Source organism: Conger conger, chromosome 8, assembly GCF_963514075.1.
Source record: "Conger conger chromosome 8, fConCon1.1, whole genome shotgun sequence".
Taxonomy (NCBI): domain Eukaryota; kingdom Metazoa; phylum Chordata; class Actinopteri; order Anguilliformes; family Congridae; genus Conger; species Conger conger.
This window is the reverse complement of record NC_083767.1, coordinates 49095403-49115289: the sequence shown is the minus strand read 5'-3', so window position 1 is coordinate 49115289 and position 19887 is coordinate 49095403. Positions and strand designations below refer to the sequence as shown.

The following is a 19887-nucleotide window of genomic DNA, read 5'->3' as shown; positions in this document are numbered from 1 at the left end:
AACACATACACACGCACACACACAGATACACACACATACATGCCCGCACACAGACAATACAGATACGCACACACATGTACATGCACGCACACACAAATGACACAGATACACACATGCCCGCACACGCACAATACAGATACGCACACACATGTACATGCACGCACACACAAATGACACAGATGCACACATGCACGCACACACACAGAACATACACACACAGGAAGCGGTCTCTGAGCCCCCTCCCTCAAATGCGAGCAGACGCACGCACACACACACATACACACACAGAGGTGAGCAGACACACGTATACACACATACACACAGAGGCGAGCAGACACACGTATACACACACACACACACACACAGAGGCAAGAAGACGCACAGACAGGGTTCAGCAGTGAATGGCTCCAGCTAACGCAGTCTGTGCCCACATCCTGTGCTGCAGCTCGGCTGCTCTGTGCACCTGCCTGCATTCCTCCCTAAGCCCGGTGCTCAGTGGCTGGGGGAGGGAAGACGATGTTCCTCCTGCCCTCTCACCAAAACCACACTATAAACAGACAAAACCTTAAGAAGTCTCCTGACCTAGAGTTCCCAGGAAGCGTGTCCAGCTGAGGCTCTTGTTTTCAGCACAGTGAAGATGTTACTCTCCCAGGGCTGACTGAGGGCATAGCTCTTTTATCAAGCAGGATGAAACAGAAAATGGAAGTAAAATAACCGTGTTATGGTGGTTTAGGAAAATGAATTTCACCCCTGCACACAAAGCGAACAGCCAACAAGCCAAAAGACATCATCAACACACACTTCTGCATGCTCCCTTTACTGCAGGCCAGGACGGGTTTGACACTGAAACAGGAGCATACTAAGGCGTGAATATGTTTTTTGGCCATTTCATTTAATGAGCAGAGGGAGACTGAATGACTTTAATGGTGATATGAAGGACGTGACAGCACTGTCCATGCAGAATCCAGCCCAGGACTACCCTAGAAATGGTCACACTGAGGCAGGGTCAGGCTGCCGGTGTTTAAAAAGAAACTTCAATCAAGACACAAACAACAGTGCGTTCACAACTGTGTGACACACTTCACACTGTTCACACAGTTAACACCTGTACGTATAACTACTGCACCAGATATTTTAAATTCAGAACGAAATGAAATACTTTCTTAGCCAAGCGCATGCTTATCTGATGTGATGTTTTGCCAGTTATTCTTGGAGTATGCAAAGTCATACTACTACTATTTTCAGAATGATTCAGAATGAATTCTCCAACCACAATATGTTCATAACAACACTAACAACAGCCTTTCATGTAATGTGTCAAAAGTTATAAAGTCTAATGTTTTGTTAATTTCAGCACCTCCCTGGAAGACTGGCACCATGTGAAGACTGGCACTACTATATAGCCCCTTCCCACCTTCACTAAACTGGAGGTGAACTGGGGACCCAATGTTCAATGCATCCCACATGAACTTCTGCATTGAATTACGAGAAATCTGACAGATCATAGCCAAACAGTCTTGGCTGCCGAACAGCAATCAGTGCAAATGAACAATCCATAGAATAAACTGCTAAAATTGCACATTCACATTGCCAAATCATTCAAAAGCCACAACAAATAAAACACACAGTTAGAGACAAATTGGATGCAGCTGTTGCTTGCTTATAGAAAGTTTAGAATCACTACACAAGGACTAAATATAAGCATGCTAAATAAAATAATTTATATAATTTAAATAATTTAAATAATTTATAATGTGCGTGTGGACACTTAACTAGACAACAAATAAATACCAAGCAGCAGTCTGGTCAGTTAAATTCAGCATGCTGGTATTCTGTCAGGCGTATACAAATGCAAACATTCTGGAAGACACTATTCCAGATCAGATGCTATGGTCTGTGCTAATTCAGCTATCCAGAACAGAGTATTCAGCCAAGCTATTAACAAATTCCTTCTTCGATTACATCAGATCCTGCCACCATTTCACAGCATGAAGTAATTTTCTGCCAATAATCAATTAATGTTACACATTTACACAAGGAAATTACACAAGACAATTGTCAACACTAGTCTTATAGGTTATATAACCATTTAGTTTCCAAACCTGGATGAAAAAAAAAAAGTCAATAGCTGAGGTTTGGCTAAAGACGCCATTGGTCTTGGGTTCCCTGTCGGCAGCCGGCCCAGAGGTGACCTTGAACAGGAAACCTACAGATATACCTTCTAATGTGTACATCTGTTTTTTGATATTTGGTATTCTGGTGGTGAGGGAGCTGGGTGTGTGAGTTTTTGTTAAAATTACACCCGTTTGGTCCATTGAGTAATGGACATGCTTCAGAAGGAGCATATATGAGGGTGTCGGTCAATGAATGCTGTCATCATGAAATTCTTCTTTTGGGGTAAGCTAAAATGCACCTGAGATGTAAGGTGTTCCTGGCATAAAGATTTTAATTCCCCCATTAGTCATAGAGCACACTGGCCTTGTAGCTACTGGCTGCCATACCTGCTATTGCTACAGGTACTTGCAAGGCACCCTATGAAGATGTAAATATGTAAAGATCTAAATTTTCTTAGGGGAATAAAATCAAGGGTCACAAGGACAAAAAACTCGGATTTATTTATTAGAAAATGTGTTTAGTTACATTATAATTATTTCAAAATGTACGCACTTACGTTTTTATAATTAATCACCATTTTTACCTTTGTTCTGTAATCATCTGAACTCTTCAACATATATGTAGGCTACACATTTATTAATATTGGCAGGAAATCGATTAAGAAGTTTGATTGGACCCTGTTACCTGAATCAAAACAAAACTTTTCCCAAAATACTGATACCACACGCACAAGTTGAGTAACTATGTGACAGAATCAACCAGAAACCTTCTACAATGAGCCAACGAAATACAAAAATGTTCACTAATCATTCAATCATACTTGTTTCAGTACAATAAGTGGTCATCGCATCTTTAAGCAAACCTGTTCGCCCAAAGACTGATCGACCAGGCGCTTTCCAGGCGCAATGCTTTCGAAGCCCATCGTGAAGTTAAATGGACTGCCCAAGAGGCTGACAGTTGCGCAACAGCAACAGCAGCAAATTGTAGCTATGAGGTTTGTTCACGATCAACATTGTTCGAAAAGAAGAACCAAGGAAGCCAAAAAAAAACGATCGCACTTGATACAATGGATAGAACAAGGTATCAGCAAGTCCATCGGCTTGTTAAGTCATAAAAAACTACCTTCATATCTTTACTACCTGCACTACACTATTTTTCAGCATGGAACGTTCCGGATGTCTGCCAACAGCTTACTTGCGCTCAAGCTCAGTGTAACGGTGGAAAAACAGCCAGATACAGTTATGATCTTTTCGCTACTCATGCAAGATCATAAAGTACAGCAAGGATGCAAAACGATATAAGTAGCGTGCCGTCTTACCCCAATTTCGATCGGATGTCCAGTCGACCATTCTCATTTGATATGCAATGATGTTTTTCAAGCAACGTGCAACTCTCTTGTTTACAAAGTTTCTGCCAGAACTCGATTGGTCACTCAAAAGTAAAGGCGACGCCCCAAAACCTCTTTTCACTTTTGGTGAACTTTTATACACTGTATTGCTGAAATCGTGCACTAGGTGGCAATAGCTACCCAGTTCATAAGGAGCAGTGAGCATTTTACAGGGTCCTTGTCGTCTTGATCTACTGAATTGTGTCCATCACCATCGCTTGTTTTGCTTACTTCTTGGCAGCTAGACAGTGTGTGTAAAAGCCTGTCTTCAATACATTACATTTAGGCATAAGCAGACACTCTCGTTCAGAGAATGCACACAACTGATAATTATCTGCTCAAAGGTAAACAGCAGTGCCTTACCTTGGAATTAAACCTGCAACTTTTCAGGTTTAAGTCCAGTTCGTTGAGCATTGTGCTGTACCTTAATGTACTTTCTCTCAAATTAAACTCTGAAACCGAACATATATACTGTGTTTTTTCTTACACATCTGTCTGTAATAAGTCGTTGTCGAGGCAAAGATGCAGAAATGGACACGGGTTGAAAAGCCTTGATTGTCTCTGACACTGCAATTAATCTGAGCACACAATAAAGTCAGAACATGCCATAAAGATTAAATCTGTATAAAAATGGGGTTCATGTAATTAAATATTACGTATCTATCCACCAGAGGCAATCTCAATAATGACTCTGTTTCTTGAAGATCCCATATCTGTAATCTTACAGATGTCATTAACTGGCTTTCCCCCAGCAAAAAAGTGATATGTGCAGAATTGTATTCAAATGAGCACAGGCAGGCTCCATGGACAACATACTGTATTAGACTACTCAGTGTACAATTACAGACAAGTGTTCAATGGAGAGACTGGCAGCGGCAACGCTTATTGCAGTGGCTGAGAGCTGCGGTGGACATCTGAATGTACAAACTGCCCGAGGCCAAATCATTGTTATTTATCACTTAGCTACATACAAAGAAGGGGCTCTTAGCCAGTGACTTAAAAGCCCATCACCACAAGATAAAATGCATGTTGCAAGAGCTTACAGGCAGGACAGTGCCACATCATTGATGAAGTATAACTAAAGAAATGAAGCATACAATTGTAACAAGTGTAATGAACATGTTGCACTTCACAATTAATTAAAAATTCAACATGACCGACATCATCCGTTTTTCAGATTAAATTATAATATAGCACAAACATACAGTAAGTACATTCACCTGATTAATATGAGAAATAGAGCCAGATTTAGTTATCATCCCAGACCAGAGTAAAGTTAACTATGGCAACCAAAAACAAAGGCACAAATTCTACATTTACAGACTATATCCATAACAAGCCCTAAGAAGAGAAACATAACATATAATATAACATTAAATCTTAATACTTAATGAAAAATATTAATAACAAGCATGAAAGGTGGAAATACTACAGGGTGGGAAAGGGAGGTGAACCAAATGCAATCTAGAGAGGTGAGTTTTTAGTCAACGATTCTACTGTCCTGACTGCTTTAGAAAGTTTGTTCCAGACCTGTAGATCCAATTTGGACAGGCATCGTGACTGAAAGAGGTGATTACACATGGAGGAAAGAGCCATTAGCCTGTGGTTTGCAGAATGGAGAGATCTGGCTGGGTGTAGGGTTTTAAAAATGGTTGGAGCTGTTATATTTGCTGCCCTGAAGGCAAGTACCAAGGTTATAAACTTGATGCAAGCTGTAACAGGCAACCAGTGAAGTGAGCTGAAGAGAAGTGTGACATGTGCACTCTTAGGGAGATTGTAGTCAAATTGTGAGGAATGACAAACAGTGAAACAAAGCATTTAAACACAATGGCTGTCCGGCAATATTTATGATTACTGTGATATTCACATATTTGGCAGCAGCTGGAGGAAGACATACATGGCTAAAATGCATTGTATTGTGTTGTAAAAGCATGTAAATATCCACTTCTTAGCTATACTGTATATTCTTTAAATGTTTTTTTATTTGAGTAAAACTCCGAGCAAAAACCAATAAGAATATGTCAATATACTGTAGGTTGAAAAATGTATAAACTGGCAAAACATTCAATTTACACTTTACACTACTGAGCAGACAGAAAGATGTGAGTTACAGCAATCTTATACGCTTTGTTGTGTAGTCTATCTGACAGTTAAAACATTCATAATAATGCACATATCTAAGCAACTAAGGCAGACAACATGGTGGGCTTATGAAATCCAGCAGTTATACCCGTTCATTATGAATGCATATAATGTAGAGCCATTTTCCACAGTATGCCAAGGGCACTTGGCCAGGACCTTTAAACAATGAACCAATCAGAGCGCAGGAAGGTAAAACGTGAAGTATAGGCCTGTACAGAACAAGTACAGGCAGTACTTTATCCAATCACTAAAGAACATTAACGGGAGCAAACAAGTAGAAATCAAGGATTGTGCTTATGAGAGTTACTCAGAAAGCAACATGATCACATAGCATGCCTCATATTTGAAATAACAACATTAGTTTCACAATTAAACTGCTTATTTAATTGTAACAAACTAATTCTCACAATAGGCTAAATTTAAAAAAAAGACATATTACTTGTCTTCCATACTGTAACCATTAGTACTACTGTGTGTACGGGCAATTTAGATAAATAATAATAATCAGCAGCCTGGATTGTGAAGATGAGAACAAGAAAGCTGTCATTGGCTTACAGAGGGCAAAATACAGTTTGCTGGTTTGGAAAAATTTGAGGGTGTCTCAGCCCGCAGCTGGCTAAATGTATCAGATCAGTGTCAGTGTGTGTAGAGTATGGAGCACCAAGACCATGGTGTGTCAATCTGGATTACATCAAATACATTTGTAGGTCAGTGATTATTATGTAGATTTGTCCAATTGTCAACAGCCTTTACTGTTACACTGGAAGATGTCTGTGCTACATGGCATGACACAAAATTTTTCATTGAAAGGATACTCAACTCTGCCTTCGCAGATCTTGTATTCAAAACTGAATTCACAATATGCTATGAGTATATTTGTAATCCTATAATTGATCAACTGTTCTTCTGTTTGTTTTAAAAGGCTGCTTACCATATTTAATCAGCTAACTGAAATTCAATGTATTCGTTTATTCTTGCACACATTTGATATTGGACTATTTCAACTGACATAATATCATATAATTGTTTTTGGGGCACTGTTTTTATAATCCTTGAGCCTGGTACATAAACTGTTTCAGTAAATATACAGCTAAATTAAAGAAAATAACAGAATGGAGGACCTGAAAGCTTGCTTCAGGCATCACCACCAAATCATGCATTGAATTTAAAATAAAAGAAAAACATACATACATACACTCACTGAGTACTTTATTAGGTAGACCTGTACACTAACTTGTTAATGCAAATATTTAATCAGCCAATGTTATGAGTTTGCAGAGAATGGTGCGAAAAACAAGAAGCATCCGGTGAGCAGCAGTTCTGTGGGCAAAAACACGTTGTTAATGAGAGAGTTCAGTGGGGAAGGGCCAGACTGGTCAAAGCTGACAGGAAGGTGACAGTAATGCAAATAACCACACATTACAAACCTCTTAAGTGGATAGTCTAATAAATACCTAATATAAGCAAGTCAAGTAAATTCATTATATTTCATTATATTTAAATATGTCTTAGTCTAACTTGACTATGCCATCCCCAAACCTAATGTTTTATGACGGGATCTGTCTGTTGCCCCCGCCGGCACCTAATGGAATACAAGAATTTGTTTTGCTTGACGTCAAGTCCCGGCTTGCCCGAACATGGTCCGCTCTCCGTTTTCGCGTGCAATCGCTTGTTTCCTCGGCTTTTTCCGCCGTGTGTTAAACGGAATCCCCGCCCCACTTGATTCCTGCGTTGTTTGGGGACAGTAGGAAGATGGCGGCGGCCCCGCTGTACTGTGTCTGCCGGCAGCCCTATGATGTGAGCCGGTTTATGATTGAATGCGACATTTGTAAGGACTGGTTTCATGGCAGGTATGTAGATAACAGATTTGCTTAAAACATATCTGAAAATATCAAAAGAGCACAAATGTATGCCACTGTAATTTGTTTCGTAAAACTCGTGCGGCACTGCGATGTCAATTGCAATCCGTGGGCTTCGGGATCTTCATGTGTCTTTATTGTCATTATTTAGCTAGCTACTCCTAGCCAGTTTGCTAACGTTAAAATTGGTATCACAGTATAACGGGGATAAGAACCCGTTTAGTTTGATGCAATCTTTTTATTTTGTCATTTGCTTTCGACCGTTCTTTTCTTTTAAGAAGTTGCCCATGGTTCTCCTTTCCCTTTAATCTCTTAGATATAGCTATCGTTTGTGACTAGACTTGCTATATCAGCTGGGTGAACAGCATGCTAGCTAGCTAACCGAATTCTTGGAGTACAGCTAGCAAATGTTCGCCATCTAGCTAACCTTAGATTACGCATAGCTAGCTATCCTATTTCAGGTAGAGGAGTTTGTGCGACTTCGACTTAGTTCATGGAGGTCATTGATTTAGTTGACGTTTTAATATATAGACTAGTTAGATTGGTATGACGCTTGCTAGCTAACTGACTCAGTGCATGACTGAAGCGTTCTCGCTAACACTAGCCAGCATTTGCTAGAGCTAGTTTGGCAGGAATTGGTTTGCGTGTTGGTGCCGCTGCTGTCAGTCATTTCTATGAGTTTGTGTTCATGATCGCACAATGTCTCGTTAGCTCGCTCACAATGTCATAGCTAATTACTGGCCAGTCGATTAACGTTAGTTTGTTTGGGTAAGAAATACGGCGTTTAGTTGACCGTGAGTAATTCGCATTAGCTACTCGTAAAGTAGCTGGCCAGTTACTTAACTTAGGTATCTAGCGTTTGTCGACTGTTGCAAAAATACCCCACGTTCTTGTGTTGATTTGTACAAAGTTTCTGTAGTGACATGAAGAAAGTCATTCGCTTACTAAAATACTAAAGTAAGTTCGTTAACAGTCGAATGCTTTGAGTTTCACTGATTCAGTAATCAGCAGCTCTTTGGAGAATAGATTACGCAAGGCAAACGGACGTTTGCACTAACTAGTCTAGCTGCTTTCTTGGATTGAGCTTCTGAAGTTTTCAAGCTACTAGCAAGCTAACCTTGCAGTATGTGTTGCAAGCTTACCCAGCTATCGAGTCGGTGACTAGCAAGCAAACTATTGATATGACGTTACCTTAACAATGAACGTGAGGTATCCAGCTAACGTTGGCTAACTAATGAGCTTTTGAGTTAACCAGATGCTACTAGCATAGTAGCAGTTTACTAATTATGGGGTAGGGTACAATGTGTTGGATTGTAAAATAGAAACGTGAATACGGGGTGTCTCAGTGGGGATAAGGGGAACTCGCTGAACAAAGACGTGTGCAATTCGAAGCTGAGAGATTAGTTTCTTGTCTCCGTCATGCCACTTGGGTATTAGCGATCATTATTTTAGTTTTAATGAGTCGCAGTTTTTTAAATCAAACCACGCGCGACTACAGAGAAAACACGAATGTTGCGATTTTTAGGTATTTTGATTGACGTCCGAGGTTGGACATTTAAATACCCCCCTTTTAACAAAAATAGACACATGTCTAGAGCCGCCTAGCGGTAGGAAAGAGGTTGGTCTCTTAAAGGGAAATGCACGCATCTCACGTATTCCTGATTCCACGTTTTAACAACTTTACCCCCACCCGGCAACAGCAATGGTTATTCGTGACTATAGCTTTTGTCTTGACTTTTCGAAACACAGCCAGTTGTACATCGCGTGGGTGTAGGCTTATAGCCAGCAATTTTTATGGTTTTTTGCTCCGTTTTCTGCCTAGAATAACCCAATATGCATTTCAGCTAATGTCTACTTTCACAGCAGTAACTCAATCCTATACCCAGTCCTAAGCATCTGAAGCACTGCCAGACCTTATACTTACCTCAGTGAATTACTCGGAATACTTACTTTCTAGGATTATGATTTATAACGGTCATTAATATGTTGTGTTCCACATGCTGGAATGAACTATTTTATGTTGGTGAACGTTTGTTTGTGTTTGGCATTACATTCTTTCAGTGCTCTTTTTGGTTAATCTTTGTTCATTATGCTCAATAATGTTAATATCACAGAGTAAATACAACAAAAATTGTCACTTATAATTGACAAAGGCTCAATAAGTTAAACATTTAAAGTTAAAAATGTAGTCTGATGTGCACAGAAAGTACATTCGTTTTCACAAATGCAATGCTTTAAACAGATACATTTTTAATGTTGCTGTGGCTAATCTGTTGTCATGTAGATATTAGAATATTAATATTTTGAATACAACTGGAACCTGTCTTCTGACTTCTGTGTTCTGTTCTCTTTGGACTGGACAGTACTGTGTTACTGCTAGCCGTGCATTATGATACCAGCAGCTGACGGTTAAGTTAATATGCTGCAATGGAAAATAAAATGAAAATGAAACCGAATCATGCAGTATACAAGAAGAGTGTGCCAGTGTCAGAGATGAGATGAGTTGAACTGTGTTGACAGAGAAGGCCCGATAATGTGCTCTGGTACACCAGGTCTTACTTAGTGCTAGTGTGGGAAAAGTTGGTCAAAGAAGGTCCTCATTTGTTGTTGATGAGAGTATTCGCAGAGAGACTTCCTGTTAGAGTAAGCTGTTGCCCTTTCATTGATAATGTGTAGCGGCGTAGTGTTTCCCCTATTCAGTGCCTGGGTGACTCTACTAAATATGAACGCATTAAGAAAGTTGCAGTGCCAATACTATACTAGTGTTGAGTAGGACAAAGCGACTACCGTGGAGGAGATACCTCAATAGACACCAGGCTCCTTTGTATGCTCTAACTGGTCAGGGTAATTGGCAAGAGAGCGCTACCTACATGTTCTCCCCATATACTTTTGAGATTTTTTTTTTCATCTGTTATATAATACATGTCACTGATTTGGACTGACGCAACTGCACGGTATGCTGCTATTGTTGTGGAGGGGAAAAAAAAAAAATCTTTATTTTCCTGCAGCTTTGTTTTATTCACACTATTGTTTTGAACAGTTTTCAGGTGTGCGCGTTCACCGACCGCATCTCCAGCCCGCTTAAGAAAGGCTCAGGTGCTGATTCTGTGTAAACTGCTGGGAGTGTGCAGTTGCTTGCGTTTCCCCTTCCTCCTGGGCGGAGGCCCCTACGTACATGCGTACGGGGACGTGGCCTCTCGCCCCCGAGTCACCCACACGCACTGTGTACGCATTGTGTTTTGGGTTCGTTGGTAACCGTTTGGAAATAGCACACTTTCCGCCTCGCGTTATGCAACTTCCCTCGTCTGCCAAGAGCGGCGCGCTGGGAATGACTAGCCGCTGCGCTGCGTCACGGGCTGAGCGAGGAGGGGAAAGCGGAACCAAAACCCGCCTCGGCGGTGGCGGCGGACCCGTCCCGGCCGTATATGGCGCCTGGCCCGGGCCGATGCGGTTTCCCGCTGGCCTCTGGGGACGGACAGGGCCGGGGTCCAAGGGAAAGCTGAGTTGTTGTGCTGAAATCGCCCTGCTGCTTGTCTGCAGACGTCAGAGTGAGGAAAAACAGCCCTCAGCCTGGCGAGGGGATGCCAGGCTTCGTGTGGGGACACGGCGGACAGCGCTTGGCTGTGCCCGCGTACATGTGTGGGTGCTCCTGGGCGTTACTGTGTGTGTGTGTGTGTGTGTGTGTGTATATATACATGTGTGGGTGCTCCTGGGCGTTACTGTGTATGCCTGTGTACATGCATGTGTGCTCCTGGGCGTTACTGTGTATGTGTGCGTACATGTGTGGGTGCTCCTGGGCATTACTGTGTGTGTGTGTGTGTGTGTGTGTACATGTGTGGGTGCTCCTGGGCGTTACTGTGTATGTGTGTGTACATGTGTGGGTGCTCCTGGGCGTTACTGTGTGTGTGTGTGTGTGTGTGTGTGTGTGTGTGTGTGTATATATACATGTGTGGGTGCTCCTGGGCATTACTGTGTATGTGTGCGTACATGCATGTGTGCTCCTGGGCGTTACTGTGTATGTGTGTGTGTGTGTACATGTGTGGGTGCTCCTGGGCGTTACTGTGTATGTGTGTGTACATGTGTGGGTGCTCCTGGGCGTTACTGTGTATGTGTGTGTGTACATGTGTGGGTGCTCCTGGGCGTTACTGTGTATATGTGTGTACATGTGTGGGTGCTCCTGGGCATTACTGTGTGCGTGTGTGAGAGAAGGCTGCTAGAGTTAGAGCTGGAGTTAGAGATAGGCAAAGTTACAATCAGATAAGTGCCACTGTAAAGGCACATGGCTCAAGACCTGTCAAATGTACATGCTTGCATGTGTTGGTGTGCATTCATGCATGAGGGGGTAACGTTGGTTTTGAAATGAAATTATGAATATGAGGTTAAAGTGCAGACTCTCACCTTCTACATGAACCCAGTATGGATTTAAATACACTAAGATTAAACGTGACAGTCTAAACTTTCACCTCATATTCATTGCTACATTGCATACAAATCCAATGTGCCGGAGTCAAGAGCCAAAAGGACAGAAATTATACCACTGTCCAATACATACGGGCCTTTCTCTATGTTTGTGTAGGTGGTGTGCATGTGTCTGTATATGGTATATGTGTGTGTGTACGCTTCGTGGAGGCTCTTGCATGAAAGCTCAGAGGGTGAGCCTGACCTGGGCCCCCTGCTTGGCCCCTGGGCCGGATGCATGGGCGTCAGGGTGGGTGATAAGGTCCCAGCAGCCCCTCTGCTGCTGTGTGTTCTGCAGCCTGAGGACGCCGGCCTCCCCCCATTGTGACGAGCGCTCTCGTCGTCAGCATCGCCGGCCGCCACCAACGGGATTAAGTCGTCTAGCCAGCCGGTGGGATGCGTGATTATCAGGCGCTGAGCACAGGCTAGTTCGGGAGCTTCTGGGGGGTTGGGGTGGCAGGGATTAGAGGCCTCTTTTCAGTTCCTGCCAAGCCTTACAGTTAAGCCCGACTCCATCCCTGCCGCACTGTACGCAGACTGTACTCACACCTGCAGTGCGCGGGTCTCCCTCCCTCCGTCCCTCCGCGGCCCCCCTGTCTGGGACCGGGGGGCCCCTTTGCACCACTCTGCCCCGCAGCTAGAGCAGCTGTGCTGGGCCGCTCTTCTGGGGCCGGTGACTGACGCTAGCAGGTTAAAGCACTTCCATGGCTGCCAAATGGCGGCCTTTGTCTTGGGGCCTGCCAGTCACATGTAACCCGGGGACGTGACTGCTACAGATGTCTCGATGGTGGAGGGCTGTCACCGAGAGTCTCACAGATGCTGGGTCTCGTGCCTCAAGATCTCGGTGTCTCAGTCTCTTCTTCCCCCCCCCATTAGCCTTCCGCTACATACAGCCTCAAATCCCATATTCTCTTTTATTTATTTGTCTAAATTAATTTAGTATTGAATACGCTTGCTTAACTCGGCCTTGTTACGTCTTGTAGTCAGAGTTCTGTCTCTCTTTCTCTGTCTCACTCAAACTCTCATCCGCACTTGCCTCTCTGTCTTTCTTCCCCCCTTTGCTCTTTCTCTCCGTTTACCCTTCCCTCTCTTTTAACCCCCCATGGATACCAGCTGTATGTATTGATGGGGGACTCTATAGGTATGGGGCTGTATGTATTGGTGGGGGGGGGGACTCTATAGGTATGGGGCTGTATGTATTGGTGGGGGGGGGGGACTCTATAGGTATGGGGCTGTATGTATTGGTAGGGGGGGACTCTATAGGTATGGGGCTGTATGTATTGGTAGGGGGGGACTCTATAGGTATGGGGCTGTGTGTATTGATGGGGCGGGACTCTATAGGTATGGGGCTGTATATATTGGTAGGGGGGGACCCTACAGGTATGGGACTGTATGTATTGGTAGGGGGGGGACTCTATATGTATGGGGCTGTGTGTATTGGTAGGGGGGGGCTCTAGGTATGGGGCTGTGTGTATTGATGGGGGGGGGGGGGGCATTATAGGTATGGAGCTGTGTGTATTGGTGGTGGTCAGGTTGGGGGGGCCTCCTGGTCGGTGGGTCGGGATGGTGAGTGAGTCGGCGCACGTAGGACAGAGGAAAGATTGATTACCGCCCCACTGGCCGCGGACAAGTTCAAAGCCCCATCAATCACTGTCCCACCGTGATGGAAACAATAAAGAGAGATGGATGGCTCCCGCTGTTGTCTCCGGGATTTTAGCCGGATTGGTGCAGTGGTGCGGCTCTTATTCTTGTGTTTCTTTCACCTCCCTGTCTCTGGCTGGGATGAGAGCGATCGCAGATCTCGCAAACCCCTTCCCCCTCGGCTACTGAGCTGTTTGTGCACGTACGTCTGTGCGTTTGCATGTAGCCCGTGGTCTCTAAACACTTCTTTGCATTTTCGCTATTGACCAGGCCATTGCGGATGGTCGGTTCCCTTGAAGCCCATTTGTTTCCTGTAGGGTTCTCTGCACAATCAAACAAGACGATTCATGGATCTGTCAGTGGTGATTAGAAGGTCAACAACAGCACGTATAGATTTTTTTGTCTGTTTCAGTCCATTAGATCTTTGATTGGATGGAGGCAATGGAGAGATTGAATGGGCAGTCTGAGACTGCTTATTTGCGATAGCAAGTTCCGTTAATGCTGCTTAAAGTATTGGAGGTGGTGGATTAGGCACGAGGAGAAGATGGCATATTTCCTGAATGTGTGGGTTGCCTCACTGTGTTGCACACATGATAACAGCATTTCACCTACATTGCTTCATTTTTGCCAGACTAATCCCATCAGGAACAATGGATATGGTTTAGACCGTAAGCTAGCTGCAGTCACCCCGGACGAGTGCATCCAATGGCACCTGCAGTCTGATGTAACTCTAGTGTAACTGGTTTCTTCAGTTTCTGCCTCTGGTTAATATGAAAGAATAAGGATGTGTTGAGTTCTGAAAGGAGATGGATTGGAGGTGGAGAGAAGTGAATTTGGGGACCCGCACGGAATCTCGAGGAGACTTGGCGTCAGAGTTCACGGCACACGGCGTTTTCTCGTGGCACGGGGCAGGAGGACGCGAGGGCCGCTCGCCGTGACGCCGGACGCTCTGTCTCCACAGAGCCTGGTGGTGCCGGCGTCTCGCTCCTGTGAGAGCGGTCCGGTCTTTGGCCCCCGCCAGGTCGGCGCGAGCCCCAGCCAGGTCAGCAGTGTCCGGCACTCGGCCGGCGGATACTGGGCCGGCGGATACTGGCCTGGCGGATACTGGGCTGTTGCCTCCAGCGCCATTTCATCAGGGTGGAAGGGGGGGGGGGGTCAGGAAGTTCAGTGGTAAAGGGGGGGTAGGGGGTGGCGTGGCGGAGGGTGCCAGGGCCTGGAAAGGCAGTGGGGGCCGGGGGGTGGTGGGGCGTTGTGGCAGAAGGCACGGGGGCCTGGACAGGCGGCGGGGGCCCGCTCCGGTTTCCTCCGCTGCAGAGGTCACGCTTCCTGAGCCTTCCGGCTCTGCCCGGCCATCGAGGTCCCGGCGAGAAGGGGGAGAGACAGACGGGGGTGAGGGGGAAGCCCGGGTTCATATTTCCTGTCCTCCTCTTCAGCACGTTTCCTGCTTTCCGATTGTCTGTTGAATGAGCTCTATTGTGAGTTTTGTCTTCGCCAGACGTTCTTTGTTTATCCAATTATTTTTCGTCTTTCTTTACCTTGACACTTGTAAGGTCTGCAGGGCACAGTGCTGCTATTCCAGTCCATGGTAAATGTGATAGATGAGGTCATAGCCAGGGATTTAACTCTTCTCCAAAAGGAAGTACACAGCCTCCAACTGGGGGTCAGTCCAACTGTAAAGTGCACTTCACTTTGAGTGACTTTTTTTTGTTTGTTAATTCAGGGTATTTGTGACTGAGAAAAAATGAAAGGTAAAACTAAGTCAGTTAGAGACTCATGATTTGGTTCATACAAGGGGAGATTTTAGCAGTAAAAATCCAACCAGCTATAGGCTATCATTCCTGAATTTTCCAGACTCATTTCCATTTGTTTTGGAAAACCACTTGATCCGTGTGAAGAACATAAACACTCTGGACCCTTCCTAGCTCTCACCCTCTACAGGAAGGAGGTCAAACGTTGTCCATGCTTCTCACAATATATATATAATGCCTTTTGGGAAGACAAAGCTGTCCTCGTTGGTTGTATTTTTTTAAGCATCTTGGAATAGTGACCCCTCTGACCAGTTAGGCGGCAGTAGTGGAGGTTGCGTTAATGCAGGTTTGTGCATGTTTGAGCAGAATAAACGCTCCCTCCCCCCCAAAACAAAAACACTGGAATTGCAGATAGTCAGTAAGTTTAGAATGGGTGACGACCCAGACTTGAACCACAACAAAATAATTACTCCTGTTTCTTTGAGCCAATCGCCTTTTTGTGTCTGACATTTGTGTTGCTTTTTGATCATAATATTCACACAGCTATTGGTGGCTTTGGGAGATTCAAAGAGAAAGCTCTTGATTTTAATGCAAAGTCAAATACAAGATGTCATGCTCTAGCTTGCTCAGCATGAGCAGAACTGGAACAGAAATCACTCCTATGATTTTTTAATATTATTAGCTTTTGTGGAAAAAAATGCCCAAAACATACAAGCCTATACAAATACGATTATTTCACACTGCTTCTGTTACAGCGGGCGTAATAAAACTACACACATTTATTGTGTTATTGAGTTTGATCGGCTAGTATGACCACTGAGTGGCCTGCCTGCGTGAGCCATGCATGAATCGTTCTCCCGCTCAGTGGCTGCTGGGGGGATTGTGCTGGAAAATATGCGCCTAGACAGACTCTTACGTTGTGGCTTGCCTCAGTGCTGTCAGGATTGAAGGATGTTGCGGTGATTGGTTAGGTCTGTGAGGACTGGACATTGAACATGGGAAGAACAGGGAACGTTGGTGGATAAATTTGGTGAGAAACAATCACCAAACTAATATAATTTATGTACCTGCGCAAGGCTATCTCTGTTGCGCACGTATTGTGTCCTGCAAATGAGATGTATTGTTTCCATAATTACGGGTTTAATTCCGTTTGTATATTTAATTGACTTGGCGTTTAGTTCCCACAGACACTCAAATTCTCTTCTAGTCTGACCTCCTGCTGTCTGATTGGCTCTGCAGTTAAAGTGTCTTTGCAGACAGCCAACTGGAATCCTGCAAGGAGAGTCATGAAAGCCATCCGTGGCTGCTCGATATGGAACATATGGCTAACGATCGGGCCTGAGTGTTGTATAGCTGACTATGGATATCAGGCTTCCAGTGTTACAGACTTTCTCCAGCATCGCCAACTTGATGATCAATGCTACCTTATGAGTGCCCTCTGTCAAGGTTGCATGAGACACAGTAGTTTCGGGTCTGTGTCGAAGTGTCCCTGAGCAAGACACCTAACCCCCAAATGTTTCTGACGAGCTGGTCGGCGCCTTGCATCGCACGATCGCCGTTGGTGTGTGAGTGTGTGTATGAATGGGTGAATGAGAAGCATCAATTGTACAGCGCTTTGGATAAAGGCGCTATATAAATGCCAACCATTTACCATAGATGTGTGGTGGTGGATGGGTGTGTCTGTGTGTGGCGGTAGGTGGGTGGGTGTGTGTGTGTGTGTGTGAGAGTGTGTGACAGTGAATGTGTGGATGGTGACACTGTGTGTGTGTGTGTGTGTGTGTGTGTGTGTGTGTGTGTGTGTGTGTGTGTGTGGTGGTAGGTGTGTGTTTTCTGCGGTGGGTGTGAGGCAGTGTGCCCTAGACGTGTGGTGGTAGGTGTGTGAGTGTGTGTGTGTGTGTGTGTGTGTGTGTGTGTGTGTTTCGGTGGCGTGAGTGTGAGAGTGAGTGTGTGTGTGTGTGTGTGTGTGTGTGTGTGTGTTTCGGTGGCGTGAGTGTGAGAGAGTGAGAGTGACAGTGAGAGTGACAGTGAGAGTGACAGTGAGAGTGACAGTGAGAGTGACAGTGAGAGTGAGAGTGAGAGTGAGAGTGAGAGTGAGAGTGAGAGTGAGAGACAGTGTGAGACAGTGTGAGTGCGAGTGTGCGAAGTGCGAGTGCGAGTGTGAGTGTGAGTGTGAGAGAGAGAGAGAGAGAGAGAGAGAGAGAGAGAGAGAGAGAGAGAGAGATGAGGAGAGAGAGAGAGAGAGAGAGAGAGAGAGAGAGTGAGAGTGAGAGTGAGAGGTGTGTTTTGGGCGGCGGGGTGTGCGGGTGAAGCTCCTCTGGAGCAGTGTGCTCGCTCCAGGACGTGCCGCGCTCCTCGGTGTGACTCGCCGCGAGCGCTGCCAACATCTCGGCCGTCGCCATGGAGACGCCTTTGTTGTGCAGTCCCTGTAGGTAATCTACAAACGGCGCGCTCCAAGCGCGGTAAGCTGCCAGCACACTTCCCCCTGCGCCTGTGTGACACAGCTCCACGCTCTGGACTGTATCCCCAAGGGCGAAATGTCAGTAGTGCTCTGAGGAAACGGGGGTTTGGCTGTTGGTGAGGAGGGAGGGGGTGGGTATTGGGGGTAGCTGAATTGCCAGGTGTGTTGAATCTCTCATTAGATCTGACGGCAGCATTCCACTCCGTTATCACCAGGGGCATCAGAAGGGCCCAGCTTCCCATTTCAGCTCGGGTGGAGCCCCGTCTCGGAGGAAAGCAGGGTGCCGTTTTAAACAAATGGCCGTTTCTGCTATTGTCTGCCTCTGCTGGTTGCCCCCGTCCCCATCTCCCTCAATGAGCCCTTAACAGCAATGCTGAGTAATGAATAACCCCACTTAAACAAGATGGCATGCCTTAAAGAAAGGGACCCAGGCAGAAACCTAAGCGTCAGGGAAATATTTGTGAAGAGGAAGGGGGGGGGGGGGGGGGGACTCTGGCCCCTGTGGGCTGTGGGGGGCTACCAAGCGGCACAGGGTAATTTGCCCCTCTGGTCTCTCCTTCTTGGCAGGCCGTCCCCATTGTAACCCTCTCTCTCTCTCCCCCCCCCCCCCCCCATCCCCCCCAAAACGCAGGCTGGGAGCCCCCCGTCTTTCAGTCTCAAACACCCTTCGGGGAGAATTGTGTTTACTGCATGAAGCGTGTCGCCCCGGGCCAGAGGGGGAGGGGCCTGTTTGTCTGTTTTTCTTCCCTCCCCTGGCCTGACCCAGCTTGTACACACACGCCATTTTAAAGTGATTAAAAAAAAAAAAACACCACCAAAACAATCGGCACGGAGCCGCGGCCTGCGCTATCGGACGAAAACAGAAGCGCTCACGCGAGGGGATGACACCGCCCTCTTATCGTGTTTTGGAGGATGTTTTCCCCCCTCTCTCGTACACTAGAGTGTTCTCTCTCTTGCACTCGAGCTCAGTAGAAGCCTCCCCGTTTTAAAGGCACGCGGAAGAAGGAGAGCGATCTTGCTGGAACAGGAACATCATTAATTTGCGTTTAATGCTGAGAGTTTTGCCTTAAGCAGCCGTACAACAGGAAGAGAGTCTAAAAATAAACGTGTGAGTTCGGGGAGGGGTGGAGGGGGGGGGGGGGGGGAGGGGGGCAATACACAGGCTCCCCGCCCCCCAGTGTGAGGCACACAGAGAGACTTCACAGCTGCTTAAAGAGGTAGTTTAGGAGTTGGGGGTGGGGGGAGGAGAAGAAGGGAGCGCTTTTTGTCATGCTCACTGTTGGGTGCGAGTCTTTCCTGTGAGTTAGAGAGGGGGCTCCAGAACTGCTGGACCTCTGCATTCCCACAACCCCAGTAACACACACACCTCTGCATTCCCACAACCCCAGTAACACACACGCCTCTGCATTCCCACAACCCCAGTAACACACACACCTCTGCATTCCCACAACCCCAGTAACACACACGCCTCTGCATTCTCACAACCCCAGTAACACACACACACCTCCCATACTCACAACCCCAGTAACACACACACACCTCCCATACTCACAACCCCAGTAACACACACACCTCTGCATTCCCACAACCCAGTAACACACACACCTCTGCATTCCCACAACCCCAGTAACACACACACCTCTGCATTCCCACAACCCCAGTAACACACACACCTCTGCATTCCCCCAAACCCCAGTAACACACACACACCTCCCATACTCACAACCCCGGTAGCACACACACCTCTGATTCCCACCACCCGGCGCGGGTGACGGCACGTTGGATCGGCAGCACACACCTCTCCCTCACACATTAAGATGAATGTAAACAGCTGGACCCACACAGTAACTGAGCCTGCCTGTGCTGAGGTGAGGATCTGAGGCTGCGCCGTTTCATTGTTCTCTAAACTCACACACACTCGTATGAAAACACACGGACAGTCCAGTGACTCTCTAAAGGTGGGAATGACGCTGACATTAAGCCCTTAAGCGTCGGGCTGGGAGGACAGAGTGGAGTGGCGGTGGAATGGCGGTTGAACATTAAAGCCCTGCACCCCGGTCCCGCGCTGCGTTGGCGTCT

General features: G+C 45.9%; 2 protein-coding genes across 3 annotated transcripts in view; one reads left to right on the top strand and one right to left on the bottom strand.

Annotated features, from left to right (window-relative positions):
- Positions 1 to 3540, bottom strand: part of ccnd2a (cyclin D2, a) — a 168656-nt gene extending 165116 nt beyond the window's left edge. The window contains exon 1 of the mRNA XM_061252057.1: positions 3434 to 3540. The gene's annotated coding sequence lies outside the window, so the exon portion shown is untranslated. The remainder of the gene's footprint in view (positions 1 to 3433) is intronic.
- Positions 3541 to 7362: 3822 nt separating this feature from the next.
- kdm7ab (lysine (K)-specific demethylase 7Ab) overlaps positions 7363 to 19887 on the top strand; it is a 37295-nt gene continuing 24770 nt past the window's right edge. For both annotated transcript variants that reach the window (XM_061252202.1, XM_061252201.1), the window contains exon 1: positions 7363 to 7494. In XM_061252202.1, coding sequence (XP_061108186.1) covers positions 7397 to 7494 — 98 coding nt within the window. In that variant the 5' untranslated portion in view covers positions 7363 to 7396. The remainder of the gene's footprint in view (positions 7495 to 19887) is intronic.